Genomic DNA, 13,338 nt, shown 5'->3' on the forward strand with positions numbered 1-13,338 from the left:
GCTAACTGAGGGTGAAGGTTCACCTGGACAGGTAACAACCAGACACTCACATTCACACATACAGACAGTCTAGAACCACCAGGTCACCTCAGCAGGTCTTTTACTGTGGGAGGAAGCTAGAGAACCTGTTAGAACCCATCAGGGGGAACATGGAGACTTTACACAGAAAGACCAGAACCAGGTTCTAACCAGGACCTGCTAGAACCACTGAACCAACATTTCACTCTTTTATTATTAGAAGATCAAAAGTATTATTTGATAAATTTTAAAAACCTTTATAGTAAAAGGAAATGCAGTGACTATGTGAGGTCAGGTGACTTCCTGTGGTCAATGACAAGCGAGCCAGAAGTACCTGAGAAGCTTTATTGATCTTTGATTATTGATCATTAACAGAAACAGCAGGTGATCAGGTGACAAGCACAATTAAACTCCCATCAGCCCCTGCACAGCCAGTCTCTGTGAGTGGGCGTGGCCTCTTCTGACAGTTGTGGCCTCTTCAGACAGGCGTGGCCCTCCACTCTTTGCCCTCTGTCAGTGCTCTCGGCTGGTGGATGAACACGCTGTAGCGGACACCCTGATTGGCCGCCGCCCTGATGAAGCGGCTGTTGGCCGTCATGGTAACGGCTCTCAGGGAGTCTCCAGTGCCGAAGATCATGAGTGAGCGGTGGTTGACCCTGGCACTGGGCGTGAGGCGCAGCGTGCGCTCCGACGGCCGATCATCCACCACGTGGAGGCGGGCTAGCAGCTTCTGAGCGCGCTCCTTCTCGCCCGGCCCACCCAGGGTGTCCAGGATAAGCCGGAAGTCGTTCACGGCGGCGCGGCAGGCAAACAGCTCCTTTCCCGCCATGAAGGCTTCCAGCTGCGGCAGCACCTGCTGCTGGCGCTCCTGAGCTGCCTGTTCGGTCAGCACCGGCTCCCTGAAGGCCAGGTGGCAGCGGCCATGACTCAGCGATGACACGTAGGTGATGAGGGTGGTGATGTCGAGGTTGGCCCGCCGACACTCCTCCGTCTGCACGTTGGACGGGAACGCCAGGCTGGCCACCACGGTGCCGCGGTCCACCTGGGTCAGCCCCGCCACCGCCTCTTCATCACTGCTGTCCTCAGCTGGTTCCTCCTCTTCCTCCTCCTCATCCTCCTCCTCCGTCACCACGGTGTTGACGGCCACGATGTCCCCGCGGATGGACACGCCCATGTCCCGCAGGCGGTCGGCCATGGGGCATGACACGCCGTTGTAGAAGGCGAAGACGACGTGCGGGTGGCGGTAGTGGACGGGCTGCTGGCGGCTGGCTGTCAGGAAGAGCTCCGCCTGCCGGATGATGCTCTTGTCCCCGTATTGGCCCCGCCCCTGCCAGATGTTGTGCAGCGCCTCGGCCTTCCTGCCCACCGCCTTCACCCAGGTGTGCCCGCCGTTCGCCACCACGTCCACCACCAGCGTGCGGCGCCGGCCGGAGGAGTCCTGGTAGGTAAAGACGTGCAGCAGCGCCACCACGTCCTCCAGGCTGTGGGCAGAGTCCACGATGGCGGTCAGGTGTGTCAGGTTGGTGCTGTGCAGGTGAGACTCTTTGACCTGCAGCTCGCCCGACTCCACCCGCCTCAGGAAACGCAGCTCAGCGCGCAGCTTCCCGCACAGCTTCAGGTGACCCTCCACACCTGGACACAGCTGCTCTGCCCGCTGCAGCAGCGCCTGGGCGGAGCTTATCCTCTGCTGCAGTGCCTCCTGCAGGGACATGTCTCACCTGAAGCCAGACAGACACGCTTGAGGACACCTGTTCACCAGAACTTAAATGTACAAAAATCCAAAAATCACCTTAACTCTGAACACCTGTTATGCAGGTGTGCACACTGAAACGTTCCTGACAGAACCTCCGTCTGACTGATCGTTTCACTGATCAGATTATTGATGTTTCATTGATCTGCTATGAGGAGCTCAAACATCGACGTCACAAACTGATGTGAAACACCACAGTGTGATCTGTGTCGTCACTCAGGTGTCTCCCTGTGGTGTAACTCACTACCTGCTTCCTGTCTGTCACTCTGAAATGTTGTGTTTTCTGTGTGGAGTCTGGTTTGAACAGAGAACATTAGCTCGTTAGCCTGGTAGCTCATTAGCCTGTTAGCTCGTTAGCCTGTTAGCTCATTAGCCTGTTAGCTCATTAGCCTCGTAGCTCATTAGCCTCGTAGCTCATTAGCCTCGTAGCTCATTAGCCTCGTAGCTCATTAGCCTCGTAGCTCTGACGCTGCGTGATGTCAGCTGTTAGCTTAGCTTCGGTCGGTTTTTATTTTTGGCCATTTAAAAATTAAAAAACAAACGGTGACGTTACTTACCGCAGGTGTCTTCTACCTGCACAGCTGAAGGCGATGCTAATGCTAGCAGACAGCTTCTTCTCTGCGGCTCCTCAGCTGAAACAACAACACAATGACGTCACCATGATAACGAGCTTCCGGCTTCTTTTTCTTCTTCTTCTTCTTCTTCCAGCAGAGGCGTGTTGCTGCCCTCCACAGGTCGTTAGTAGAACTGCAGTGTGGAGAACTTCAGTTTGTTTCAGGCTGATTATTGATTTGACTGACTGATCAGTGATCAGTTTGTGTCCTGCCGGAGGCTTCTGTCTGTCTGACAAGTTCTACGAGTTAGACCAGAACCACATCTACCCATGATCCAGGGGCCACAGATGGTTTATATCCAGGGGCCACAGTATCTATCTATCTAACTATCTAACTATCTAACTATCTATCTATCTATCTATCTATCTATCTATCTATCTATCTATCTATCTATCTATCTATCTATCTATCTATCTATCTATCTATCTATCTATCTATCTATCTATGTTCTCTACCTGCAGCGCCTCACCTGGTCGTCATGGTAACCTCTCTCCTTCTGTCCATAATGCCTCCAGTAGAGCGTCTGGGTGAAACCTGAGCAGGTGTGGCGGCTCGTGGTCACCTGAGCCGAGCTGCTGCTGAATGTTTGATGGAGGCTGAGAGATCCTGTGAGCTGCAGGTGGAACACCTGGACAGTTAGACACTCACTCAGTCTGAGAGGACGCCGCACTCACAGACGCTCCAGCAGACAGGTAACTGCTCTATAACTCACCTTTCAGCACTGTACAGGTATGAACACTGAGTCCACCTGTGTGATGTCACCATCTATGATCACACACCTGTTCATAGATGGTGACATCACCATCTATGAACACATCTATGATCACATACCTGTGTGATGTCATAGCGTACAGTCAGATACCTGTGTGATGTCATAGCGTAGTCACATACCTCTGTGATGTCATAGCGTACAGTCAGATACCTGTGTGATGTCATAGCGTAGTCACATACCTGTGATGTCATAATGTACAGTCACATACCTGTGTGATGTCATAGCGTACAGTCAGATACTTGTGTGATGTCATAGCGTACAGTCACATACCTGTGTGATGTCATAGCATACAGCCAGCTACCTGTGTGATATAGCATTCAATCAGATACCTGTATGATGTCATAGCGTACAGTCAGATACTTGTGTGATGTCATAGTGTACAGTCACATACCTGTGATGTCATCGTAGACAGTCAGATACCTGTGTGATGTCATAGCATACCGTCACAAACCTGTGATGTCATAGCGTATAGTCACATACCTGTGTGATGTCACAGCATACAGTCAGATACCTGTGTGATGTCATAGCGTACAGTCACAAACCTGTGTGATGTCACAGCGTACAGTGCGATACCTGTGTGATGTCATAGCATACAATCAGATACCTGTGTGATCATTCATCACAAAATGCTGATTAGAAGTGTCTGATTTGATCAGATCAGAATCCTGAAATGTTTGTTTTTTTATGACAGAAAAGAGCAGAAATGTTGAGATGTTTTCAGGTGATCTTCATCATTAACTGACTGATTATTGATTGATTACTGACATCAGTTCATTACATTACAGAGAAGTGAGGCACAACATCAAAAACATATTGGTTTATCAGAGACCTGCAGCAGAATCAACAGTTCCATTTATTCCTGTAGGACATTTCATTTCATTTCATTTGTTGTTTTACCGTTGAATGAATCAGTTTCAGTTCATGGCTTCACTAATCAGCTGTTTGAATTAATGTTTCACCTGTTGAAGCTACTGATTAAACAACAGACGACCTTTAAATCGTGCTTCAGTTTTCATCAGGTCCAGATGCTGCATCAGCCACAAACTGTCTCACTTTATTTAAGAGTAAAACACATCCTCTTCACACAGTCACGAAAGTTACAACATTTATCAGCCAGAAACTGTAAAAACGTAAAGAACTGTTGGGTTTTCAACTTTCCAACAGTTCTTGAACATGTCATCTGTGATGCGTAAAAGAAATCCTGATATTTCATCCAAATGCTTTATTCCATGTCTCATTTAAACCCCAGAAATAAAACTTTCGTGAGAAACAGATTCTGTAAAAACCAGAAACTTATTTCCTCCTCAGCATTGCTGATTCTTCATGGCGGGTTGTCACGTATCTAATCCCTGTATCTTTGCTCTTTATTTTATTTCTTCACTGTCACTCCTTTTCTACCAACCAATCAGATATCAGTTGTGGACTCATCACCATGGTAACCCAGAAAATGGAACAGAAGCTTCAAACATGCAGTGAAAGACTCATATTTTCCACAAAACCAATAAAATAATTGCAGCATAGCTCAGAACCAGTGAACAGAGGAGCAGGTTGTTGGAGATCCATTCAGCATGGTGAAACACCTTCTACAGATGATGAGCAGAGTAGAGAGGAAAAGTCTGGAAACATGGAGATAGAAAAACATCTACAGGATGAGGAGACCAAATGACCACAAACAGACAAAACTAACGGTCAGTTGTTGTATCCAACAGAATCAGTGACAAGAGTTAAGTTCTTCCTCCAGCTCCCTCTGTCCAGCATTGCAGTCCTTCCAGACCAGTGTCTTCTTCTAGAACCTTCCTTAATGTTGTCCTCGGACTGCCAGCCCTTCTGATAGTATCAGGTTTCCATAGCAACGACCAGCTGCTTTGTTGTGTCTCCATATGTCCATCCAGGTCTTCTACGTTACCTAATGATGGTTGACTACTGTGGATGTGAGCCGTATAGCGACTTGTTGGTGAGGTGTGATTTCCAGATGTTTTGTACCATCTGTAGCATTCTGGTAGAAGTCCCATCGGTTCTGTTTGAGAGTTTCTTCATTAGTGACGGAGTCAGATCCACCGAGCCAGATGGATTCCACTGATACCTTGAATACTCTCATTTTGGTGCCGTTTTAATTGGAGATACCCATATTTTTGACAGAGAGTTTAATGCTCCCCAAGCTTTACCAGTTGATGTTTCTATATCATGTGCTGTGTTGGTGTAGCCTTCAAGATTTTTTAGATTTTTGACCCATCTAGTGCTGCAATGTCTCCTCAGATGTTGGGTTATGGTTCATGATCTTCGTCTTTCCAGTCTTCAGGAAGAGTCTAATCTGTCTTGTTTCTCGCTCTACCCGATGCAGAAGATCTCCTGCTTCACTGAGAGTGTTTTCCAGGAGGGCGATGTCATCTGCGAATGCAAGTTCTGAGAGGACTTCTTCAAGATGTCTTTTAACAATGCTTTAGGGTCAGACCATCGGAGGGAAAGATTACATTCCTCAGAGCATAGTCAAAGCAGATAATGAAGAGGAAAGGTGCTAGAGGGTCTCCTAGAAGTACTTCAGGTGTCTATGGAGAAGAGATCTGTGCTGAAGAATTTTTATTGCTTCAACAATAGGAAGAGGGATTCCATGTGCCAGTAGAATTTGGAACATTTTGTTTCTGTCAGTTGAGTCGAATGCCTTCTTGAAATCAATGAAAACCAGGATTGCTTCTTTCTTGTGGTTTAAAACCTCCTCAACAATTCTTCTGAGAGCCAGGATGTGAGCAGTAGTTGAGCAAGATTGCCTAAATCCATTTTGACCCGGGCGGAGTAGATCGTCAATGACTAGTCTAGTTCTGCTGAGGATCATCTGATTATAGCTCTTGGCAGCAGCCTTAGTGAGGCTGATACCCCTGTAGCTGTCTCATATAGTAAGGTTGCCTTTCTTTGGAACTGGAACAATCCCTGACATTCCCAACTCATCTGGCCTTTGTCCTTCGAACGTCTTGACGCAGAATATCCTAAAGATCATTCTTCCTTTTGGAAGTTTCCAGAGGTCCAAAGTCAAACCATCCAGTCCTGGTCTCATAGCACCAATATCTTCGCTTTGGGAAAACACGTCTGTACTTATTTCAGGGTTGATGTCAAAGACAGGGTTTAAAACTAACACGAAGAAAAACAAGACACCAAATAACAGAAATGAGTCACAAAAATAATACGGAAAAGAAGACAGTGAATGAAAAATTTAAAAAATGATCACAAAATGACAAAATTGTCACAAATAGAGCCACAAAGACAGAAAGGAGGCAAAGCAGTAGAAGCATAGACGGGTAAATCTGAATATTTCCAGAGTTCTGCTGACAGAGCAAAAGTTCTTCATGATGTTCTGGTTCCACAGAGCTGCAGAACTCTAAACAGAACAAACTGACAGACAACAGAGCAAACATCTGTAACAGCTGCACACCTGGAGGTTCCACAGAGCATGCTCAGTAGCTGCTCAAGTGTGATGATGGGATGTTTCGTTTCCATGGTGACCTGTCTGCTGCGTGTCCACCTGTGCAGGTGATGGTGTCAGGATGTCTGAGGGGAGGCAGCGAACTTTGTCCACCTCTGGAGAGTCTCTATACCAGATCCTGGGTCTGCAGAAAGGCTGCAGCCATGACGACATCAAGAAGTCGTACAGGTGAGGCAGGTTCACACAGGTGAGCAGTTACCTGTGTGAATTGAACACAGGTGAACAGTTACCTGTGTGAAGTGAACACAGGTGAACAGTTACCTGTGTGAAGTGAACACAGGTGAACAGTTACCTGTGTGAAGTGAACACAGGTGAGCAGTTATCTGTGTGAAGTGCAGCTATGATTCTATTTTGTGTTAATGTGTTCATTAAACCTCAGAAACTTAAATCTGAACTGACACCTGGTGGAATTGAAGACTAGAAGTTTAGGAAGCAGAAGTTTGAAAATTAGATTTTAGTTTCACAGAAAAACAAACAAAAATCTGCATTTGATCAAAGGAGATCATTAGAACTGAATTCTATCCTGGACAGAATAAATCATTTCTGTCTGAATTAAACAGTCAGTTCCTAAATGTGGCAAATCCAAAGATAGCTAAGACAAAGGACAAAAAGAGAAACGTGTAAAGTCAGGTGAGGCTTAAAGCTCCACAGCACCACCAATCTACTCTGCATTGCCCTTACTGAATCTGAATCTATACTTGATATGCTCATCTACATATTTTTGAATTTACCACCAGCTATATACACTATATTGCCAAAAGTATTGGCTCATCCATCCAAATAATCAGAATCAGGTGTTCCAATCACTTCCATGTCCACAGGTGTATAAAATCCAGCACCTAGGCTGCAGACTGCTTTTACAAACATTTGTGAAAGAATGGCTCGCTCTCAGGAGCTCAGTGAATTCCAGCGTGGAACTGTGATAGGATGCCACCTGTGCAACAAATCCAGTCGTGACATTTCCTGGCTCCTAAATATTCCACAGTCAACTGTCAGCTGTATTATAAGAAAGTGGAAGTGTGTGGGAACGACAGCAACTCTGCCACCAAGTGGTAGGACACGTAAACTGACAGAGAGGGGTCAGCGGATGCTGTGGTGCATAGTGCCAAGAGGTGGCCAACTTTCTGCAGAGTCAATCGCTACAGACCTTCAAACTTCATGTGGCCTTCAGATTAGCTCTAGAACAGTGCTTCAGCAGAGAGCTTCATGGAATGGGTTTCCATGGCCGAGCAGCTGCATCCAAGCCATACATCACCAAGTGCAATGCAAAGCGTGGGATGCAGTGGTGTAAAGCAGCCACCACTGGACTCTAGAGCAGTGGAGACACCTTCTCTGGAGTGACCAATCACGCTTCTCCATCTGGCAATCTGATGGACCAGTCTGGGTTTGGCGGTTACCAGGAGAACTATACTTGTCGGACTGCATTGTAACATTGTAATAAAGCGGAATGCTACTGTGGATCTGCTGCAGTATCTGGAGAGGTCAGAGGAATGGTTCTTGGAACAGATCAGAAGACACCAAGACCTGACCACTGCCATGCTCCAGAACATCCAGACACCAAGACCTGACCTCTGCCATGCTCCAGAACATCCAGAGACCAAGACCTTACCACTGCCATGCTCCAGAACATCCAGAGACCAAGACCTGACCACTGCCATGCTCCAGAACATCCAGAGGATGGATGAAAATTCAGACACCTTGGTTGGACTGATGGGATGCCTGGTGTCTGTGCTGGAGCGACTGTGCCAGAAATAAACTGCATTGTCCACTACTTCTGCCTTTTCTAGAAAAAAATTTTTTTTGTAAACTCTTTCACTTTTTACTTATTCAACTTCACTTGTTTTGTATTTTTACTCTTGCACTTTGGGTGAATAAAAATATATTTGTGATGAAAGATCCGTGTTTTGTCTATAATCTACAGACTTTATTCAGTGTTCAGTGCACACTTCTGTTACACACATTTTGACAGATAATCAGTTGTGTTTTTCAACCAGATTTCAGTCTGGAACATATCACCAACATATACTGTTATTTTTTACTGTCACACCAAGCTAGATGGATAAACTGCATTACTGCAGCAGATATATTATAGAAGTGTGCTTACATGACGTGTCTACATACCCTACTCACAAAAAGTTATTCAACTTTTAGGTGAAATTTATTTAAATGTAAAAAAGTTAATGCTGTAGTGATATTATGTCATGAAAGTAGGGCATTTAAGTAGAAACATGCATTTGTGATTTCCTCATCTCAAACAATTTATTGAAACAAAAGCTAACAACAGTGGAGGGTAAATCACAATAAAAATGTCTCATGACAGTTTGGACAGAACAGCAGCCTTCAGCTGAAATCCGGTACAATTGTGTCCCACCAGTGATCATGGATGTGCCCAGACAACAGCTGACCTCTGCTACGTAATTAACCTTAAAACCATCGATAAAGATGAACATAGATACTATCATCAACTTATAGCGTTTGTTTAACCGCTATGTAGTGGATGCAAACGTAGTCGAAGCTAAGTAGCTAAGCTAACGCTAACATGTTCAGTGTTAAGAATCAAAACATCTCTGACAGTTACCTGTCTTCTCAAACGTAGTATCTGTTGCCCGTGACTACGATGAAGACAGGTAGCCAATCACAGCTGAGCTAATCTGAAGAGCAAACATCCAATAAAATTCCTGGGGTTTTTTTCTCCATGTCCCTTCCACGGCTCCATACATTCCATATATTCAGACTTTCATTATATATATTCAGATTTTCATTCCATATATTCAGAATTCTAAATTATTTATATATATATATATATATATATATATATATATATATATATATATATATACATACATACATACGACTTCCGAAATGGCATGCCATAATATATATGTAAATGTATAATACTATATATAATATATGTATATTCTCTAATATATATATATATATATATATATATATATAATGTTGTACAGTTGTGGTCAAAAGTTTACATAAACTTGTAAAGAACAAAAAGTCATGGCTTTCTTGAGTTTCCAGCTATTTCTACAACTCAGATTTTTCTCTGATAGACTGATTGGAACAGATACTTCTTTGTCACAAAAAACATTCATGAAGTTTGGTTCTTTTATGACTTTATTATGAGTTAACAGAAAAAGTGACCAAATCTGCTGGGTCAAAAATATACATACAGCAATGCTAATATTTGGTTACATGTCCTTTGGCCATTTTCACTTCAATTCGACGCTTTTGGTTGCCATCCACAAGCTTCTGGTTGAATCTTTGACCACCCCTCTTGACAGAATTGGTGCAGTTCAGTTAAATTTGTTGGCTTCCTGACATGGACTTGTTTCTTCAGCATTGTCCACATGTTCTCAATGGGGTTTAAGTCAGGACTTTGGGAAGGCCATTCTAAAACTTTAATTCTAGCCTGATTTAGTCATTCCATTACCACTTTTGATGTGTGTTTGTGGTCATTGTCTTGTTGGAACACCCAACTGCGCCCAAGACCCAACGTTCAGGCTGATGATTTTAGGTTACCTTGAAGAATTTAAAGGTAATCCTCCTTCTTCATTTTCCCATTTAGTCTCAGTAAAGCACCAGCTCCATTGCCAGCAAAACAGCCTCACAGCATAATACTACCACCACGGTGCTTGATGGTAGTCATGGTGTTCTTGCGGTTAAAGGCCTCACCTTTTCTCCTCCAAACTTATTGCTGGGCATTGTGGCCAAACAGCTCGATTTTTGTTTTGTCTGACCACAGAACTTTCCTCCAGAAGGTCTTATCTTTGTCCATGTGATCAGCTGCAAACTTAAGTCGAGCCTTAAGGTGCTGCTTTTGGAGAAAGGGCTTCCTTCTTGCACGGCAGCCTCTCAGTCCATGGCGATGCAAAACACACTTGACTGTGGACACTGACACCTGTGTTCCAGCAGCTTCTAATTCTTGGCAGATCTGCTTTTTGGTGGTTTTCAGTTGACTCTTCACCCTCCTGACCAATTTTCTCTCAGCAGCAGGGGATAGCTTGCATTTTCTTCCTGATCGTGGCAGTGACAAAACAGTGCCATGCACTTTATACTTACAAACAATTGTTTGCACTGTTGCTCTTGGGACCTGCAGCTGCTTTGAAATGGCTCCAAGTGACTTTACTAACTTGTTCAAGTCAATGATTCGCTTTTTCAGATCTGTGCTGAGCTCCTTTGACTTTCCCATTGTAGCGTTAGTGGGTGTTTGTTTCCAATGAGCCCTATTTAAATGGCCTCAGAGAAGTTGTAGTCACTCATAATCACTCACAAGAAGTTAAGAGGCCATGCTATGAAGCTCATTTCATTGATGCAACTTTCTAAGCCACCAAAATTGCTAATTCATGTTGCTGTATGTATTTTTTTGACCCAGCAGATTTGGTCACTTTTTCTGTTAACCCATAATAAAGTCATAAAAGAATCAAACTTCATGAATGTTTTTTGTGACAAAGAAGTATCTGTTCCAATCAGTCTATCAGAGAAAAATCAGAGTTGTAGAAATAACTGGAAACTCAAGAGGGCCATGACATTATGTTCTTTACAAGTGTATGTAAACGTTTGACCACAACTGCATGTAAATGTATAATACTATAATTAATACAGGTGAGGGCTGAAGCTCCACAGCCTTCAGAACAAACAACAGAACAAAGTAAATCCAACTAAATAAAAATACAGAAAATACTGAAACTAAACAACATTTTAACTAAATTAAATTGTCTAATTATTTCCCTGTTCAGGGAACGTTAAATAAAACTAAAGTAAACGAAATTAATGCGTTTTCAATATAACAACGAATGACTGATTTGGAGGTTTCAGGTAAACCTTTCTGACCTCTGATGTCAATCAGGTGTTTCCTTCAGGTGAACTTACAGTAAAGGGACAGGAAGTGATGCAATCACTGACCTCTGGTTCCAGGAAGCTGGCACTGCGGTTCCACCCCGATAAGAACCCCGACAACCCCGAGGCGGCGGAGAAGTTCAAGGAGCTGAACGGGGCCCATGCCGTCCTGTCCGACCTCACCAAGAGGAACATCTACGACTCGTACGGGTCGCTGGGGCTCTACGTGGCGCAGCAGTTCGGCGAGGACAACGTCAACACCTACTTCATGTTGTCCACCTGGTGGGCCAAGGTGGGGGCGGAGCTTACGGTGCACTTGGGCAGAGTGAGGCGACAGGAAGTGACGTTCTGTGTGGTTCCATCTGGTTCCGTTCCAGGGTTTGTTCGTGGTCTGTGGTGTTCTGACCGGATGCTATTGCTGCTGCTGCCTCTGCTGCTGCTGCAACTGCTGCTGCGGGAAGCTGAAGCCGCAGCCCACAGGTGAGGGGGCGGAGCCAGAGTACATATCCCCCGATGACCTGGAGGAGGAGCTTCGCAATGACAACGGTGAGGGTGAAGGGAGACCTCTGCTGGTTGGGTTCATCTTAGATTTTTCTTCTGTTTTTCTTACTTTATTATGTTCTTTCATTAGTTTTTGTTTTTAATGTGGTTTTCTCGTTCTTATTTAAATCTTCATTTCACTTGGGTTTATTTTCATTTTCTTAAGTTGAATTCTTTGGATTTTATTGCTTTTGAATGTTTTAATTTTTTTGTAATATGTTCTGGTTTAGTTTATTATTGGTCTTTTTTTAAACAATGATGAATCTGCAGCTTTCAGGTGTTCACTCTGGTTCTGAATGTTTTTTTTGATTTTTTTCTTTAATTTATTTTCAGTTTTTTAAAATTTTTTATTTAATTTATTTTGTAGCTCTGAATGTTTTTTTTTTTTATATTTTTTGTTCTTTGACTCTGGTTTTGATTTTTTTTTTATTTTTTCTTCATTTTATTTTCTGGTTTTGAAAGTTTTTAAAATATTTTTTTCTTTCATTTATTTTCTGATTTTGAATTTTTTAAAATATTTTTTTCTTCAATGACTCTTTTTCTGAATGGTTTTTTTCCACTTTTTTCTTTAATTTATTGTCTGGTTTTGAATGTTTTTTTTTAATTTTTTCTTTCATGACTCTGGTTTTGCGTCTTCAGATGTCGAAGCTCCGATCGTCCAGCAGCCGACAAACGCCAGCGAGAAAACACAGCTGATCGGTGACGGACACCGTCGGTACGGAGACTCCTACACATGAAGGTTGAGCAGGAAAAGGTGTAAAACGTTCTCATCTTCTGGGTCTTGAAGCCACAGTCTGACGTTCATTGAAATCCTGATACAGTTTTTAAAGGTTCTTAGAGGACTTTTGGAGGTTTTTCATGATGTCAGACTGTCTATGGATTTATAAACTAAACTTCTCCTGCCTAAGTGAGCGCTCTGATTGGCTGCTGATTGTTTCCAGAGTTCTGTTAACGTCTGCTGTAAATAAAGTTTTGGTTTGTTTCTATACTCATCTCAGGAGTTTTCATGGTAATTAGTAAAATATTAATGAAGTGAAACTGCAGTCCTGATTTATTGATCCTCTCTGCTGACTGATTGATCTCTGATCGATCGACTGCTGTTTGATGAACCTTGAACACTTGAACATCAGAACACTTGGACACATGAACACCTGAACAACTGGACACATGAACACCTGAACACATAAACACATAAACACATGAACACCTGAACACATGAACACCTGAACATCTGGACACATGAACACCTGAACACATAAACACCTGAACACATGAACACCTGAACACATGAACACCTGAACATCTGGACACATGAACACCT

The 13,338-nt window shown here is 43.6% G+C and overlaps 2 protein-coding genes across 3 annotated transcripts; one reads left to right on the plus strand and one right to left on the minus strand.

The window, feature by feature from the left end:
• Positions 1-349: 349 nt before the first annotated feature.
• Positions 350-2,467, minus strand: LOC129349912 (UPF0415 protein C7orf25 homolog). Its single transcript, XM_055014769.1, has 2 exons — positions 2,326-2,467; positions 350-1,736 (listed from the first exon to the last, which is right to left on the minus strand). The coding sequence occupies exon 2, from the start codon at positions 1,727-1,729 to the stop codon at positions 497-499; it is 1,233 nt and encodes a 410-aa protein (XP_054870744.1). The 5' UTR covers positions 1,730-1,736; positions 2,326-2,467; the 3' UTR covers positions 350-496.
• A 125-nt stretch (positions 2,468-2,592) lies between these two features.
• On the plus strand, positions 2,593-13,003 carry LOC129349922 (dnaJ homolog subfamily C member 5-like). Of its 2 annotated transcripts, XM_055014800.1 has the most exons (5): positions 2,593-3,074; positions 6,677-6,797; positions 11,556-11,769; positions 11,855-12,023; positions 12,657-13,003. In XM_055014800.1, exons 2-5 carry the CDS (start codon positions 6,691-6,693, stop codon positions 12,752-12,754), a joined length of 588 nt encoding a protein of 195 aa, XP_054870775.1. In that variant the 5' UTR covers positions 2,593-3,074; positions 6,677-6,690; the 3' UTR covers positions 12,755-13,003. The 2 variants fall into 2 exon arrangements, with proteins under 2 accessions (XP_054870775.1, XP_054870776.1); XM_055014801.1 differs by lacking the exon at positions 2,593-3,074 and having other exon boundaries at positions 3,939-6,797.
• The last annotated feature ends 335 nt before the right edge of the window (positions 13,004-13,338 follow it).

The sequence above is a fragment of the Amphiprion ocellaris genome, chromosome 10 (assembly GCF_022539595.1).
Source record: "Amphiprion ocellaris isolate individual 3 ecotype Okinawa chromosome 10, ASM2253959v1, whole genome shotgun sequence".
Taxonomy (NCBI): Eukaryota; Metazoa; Chordata; class Actinopteri; family Pomacentridae; genus Amphiprion; species Amphiprion ocellaris.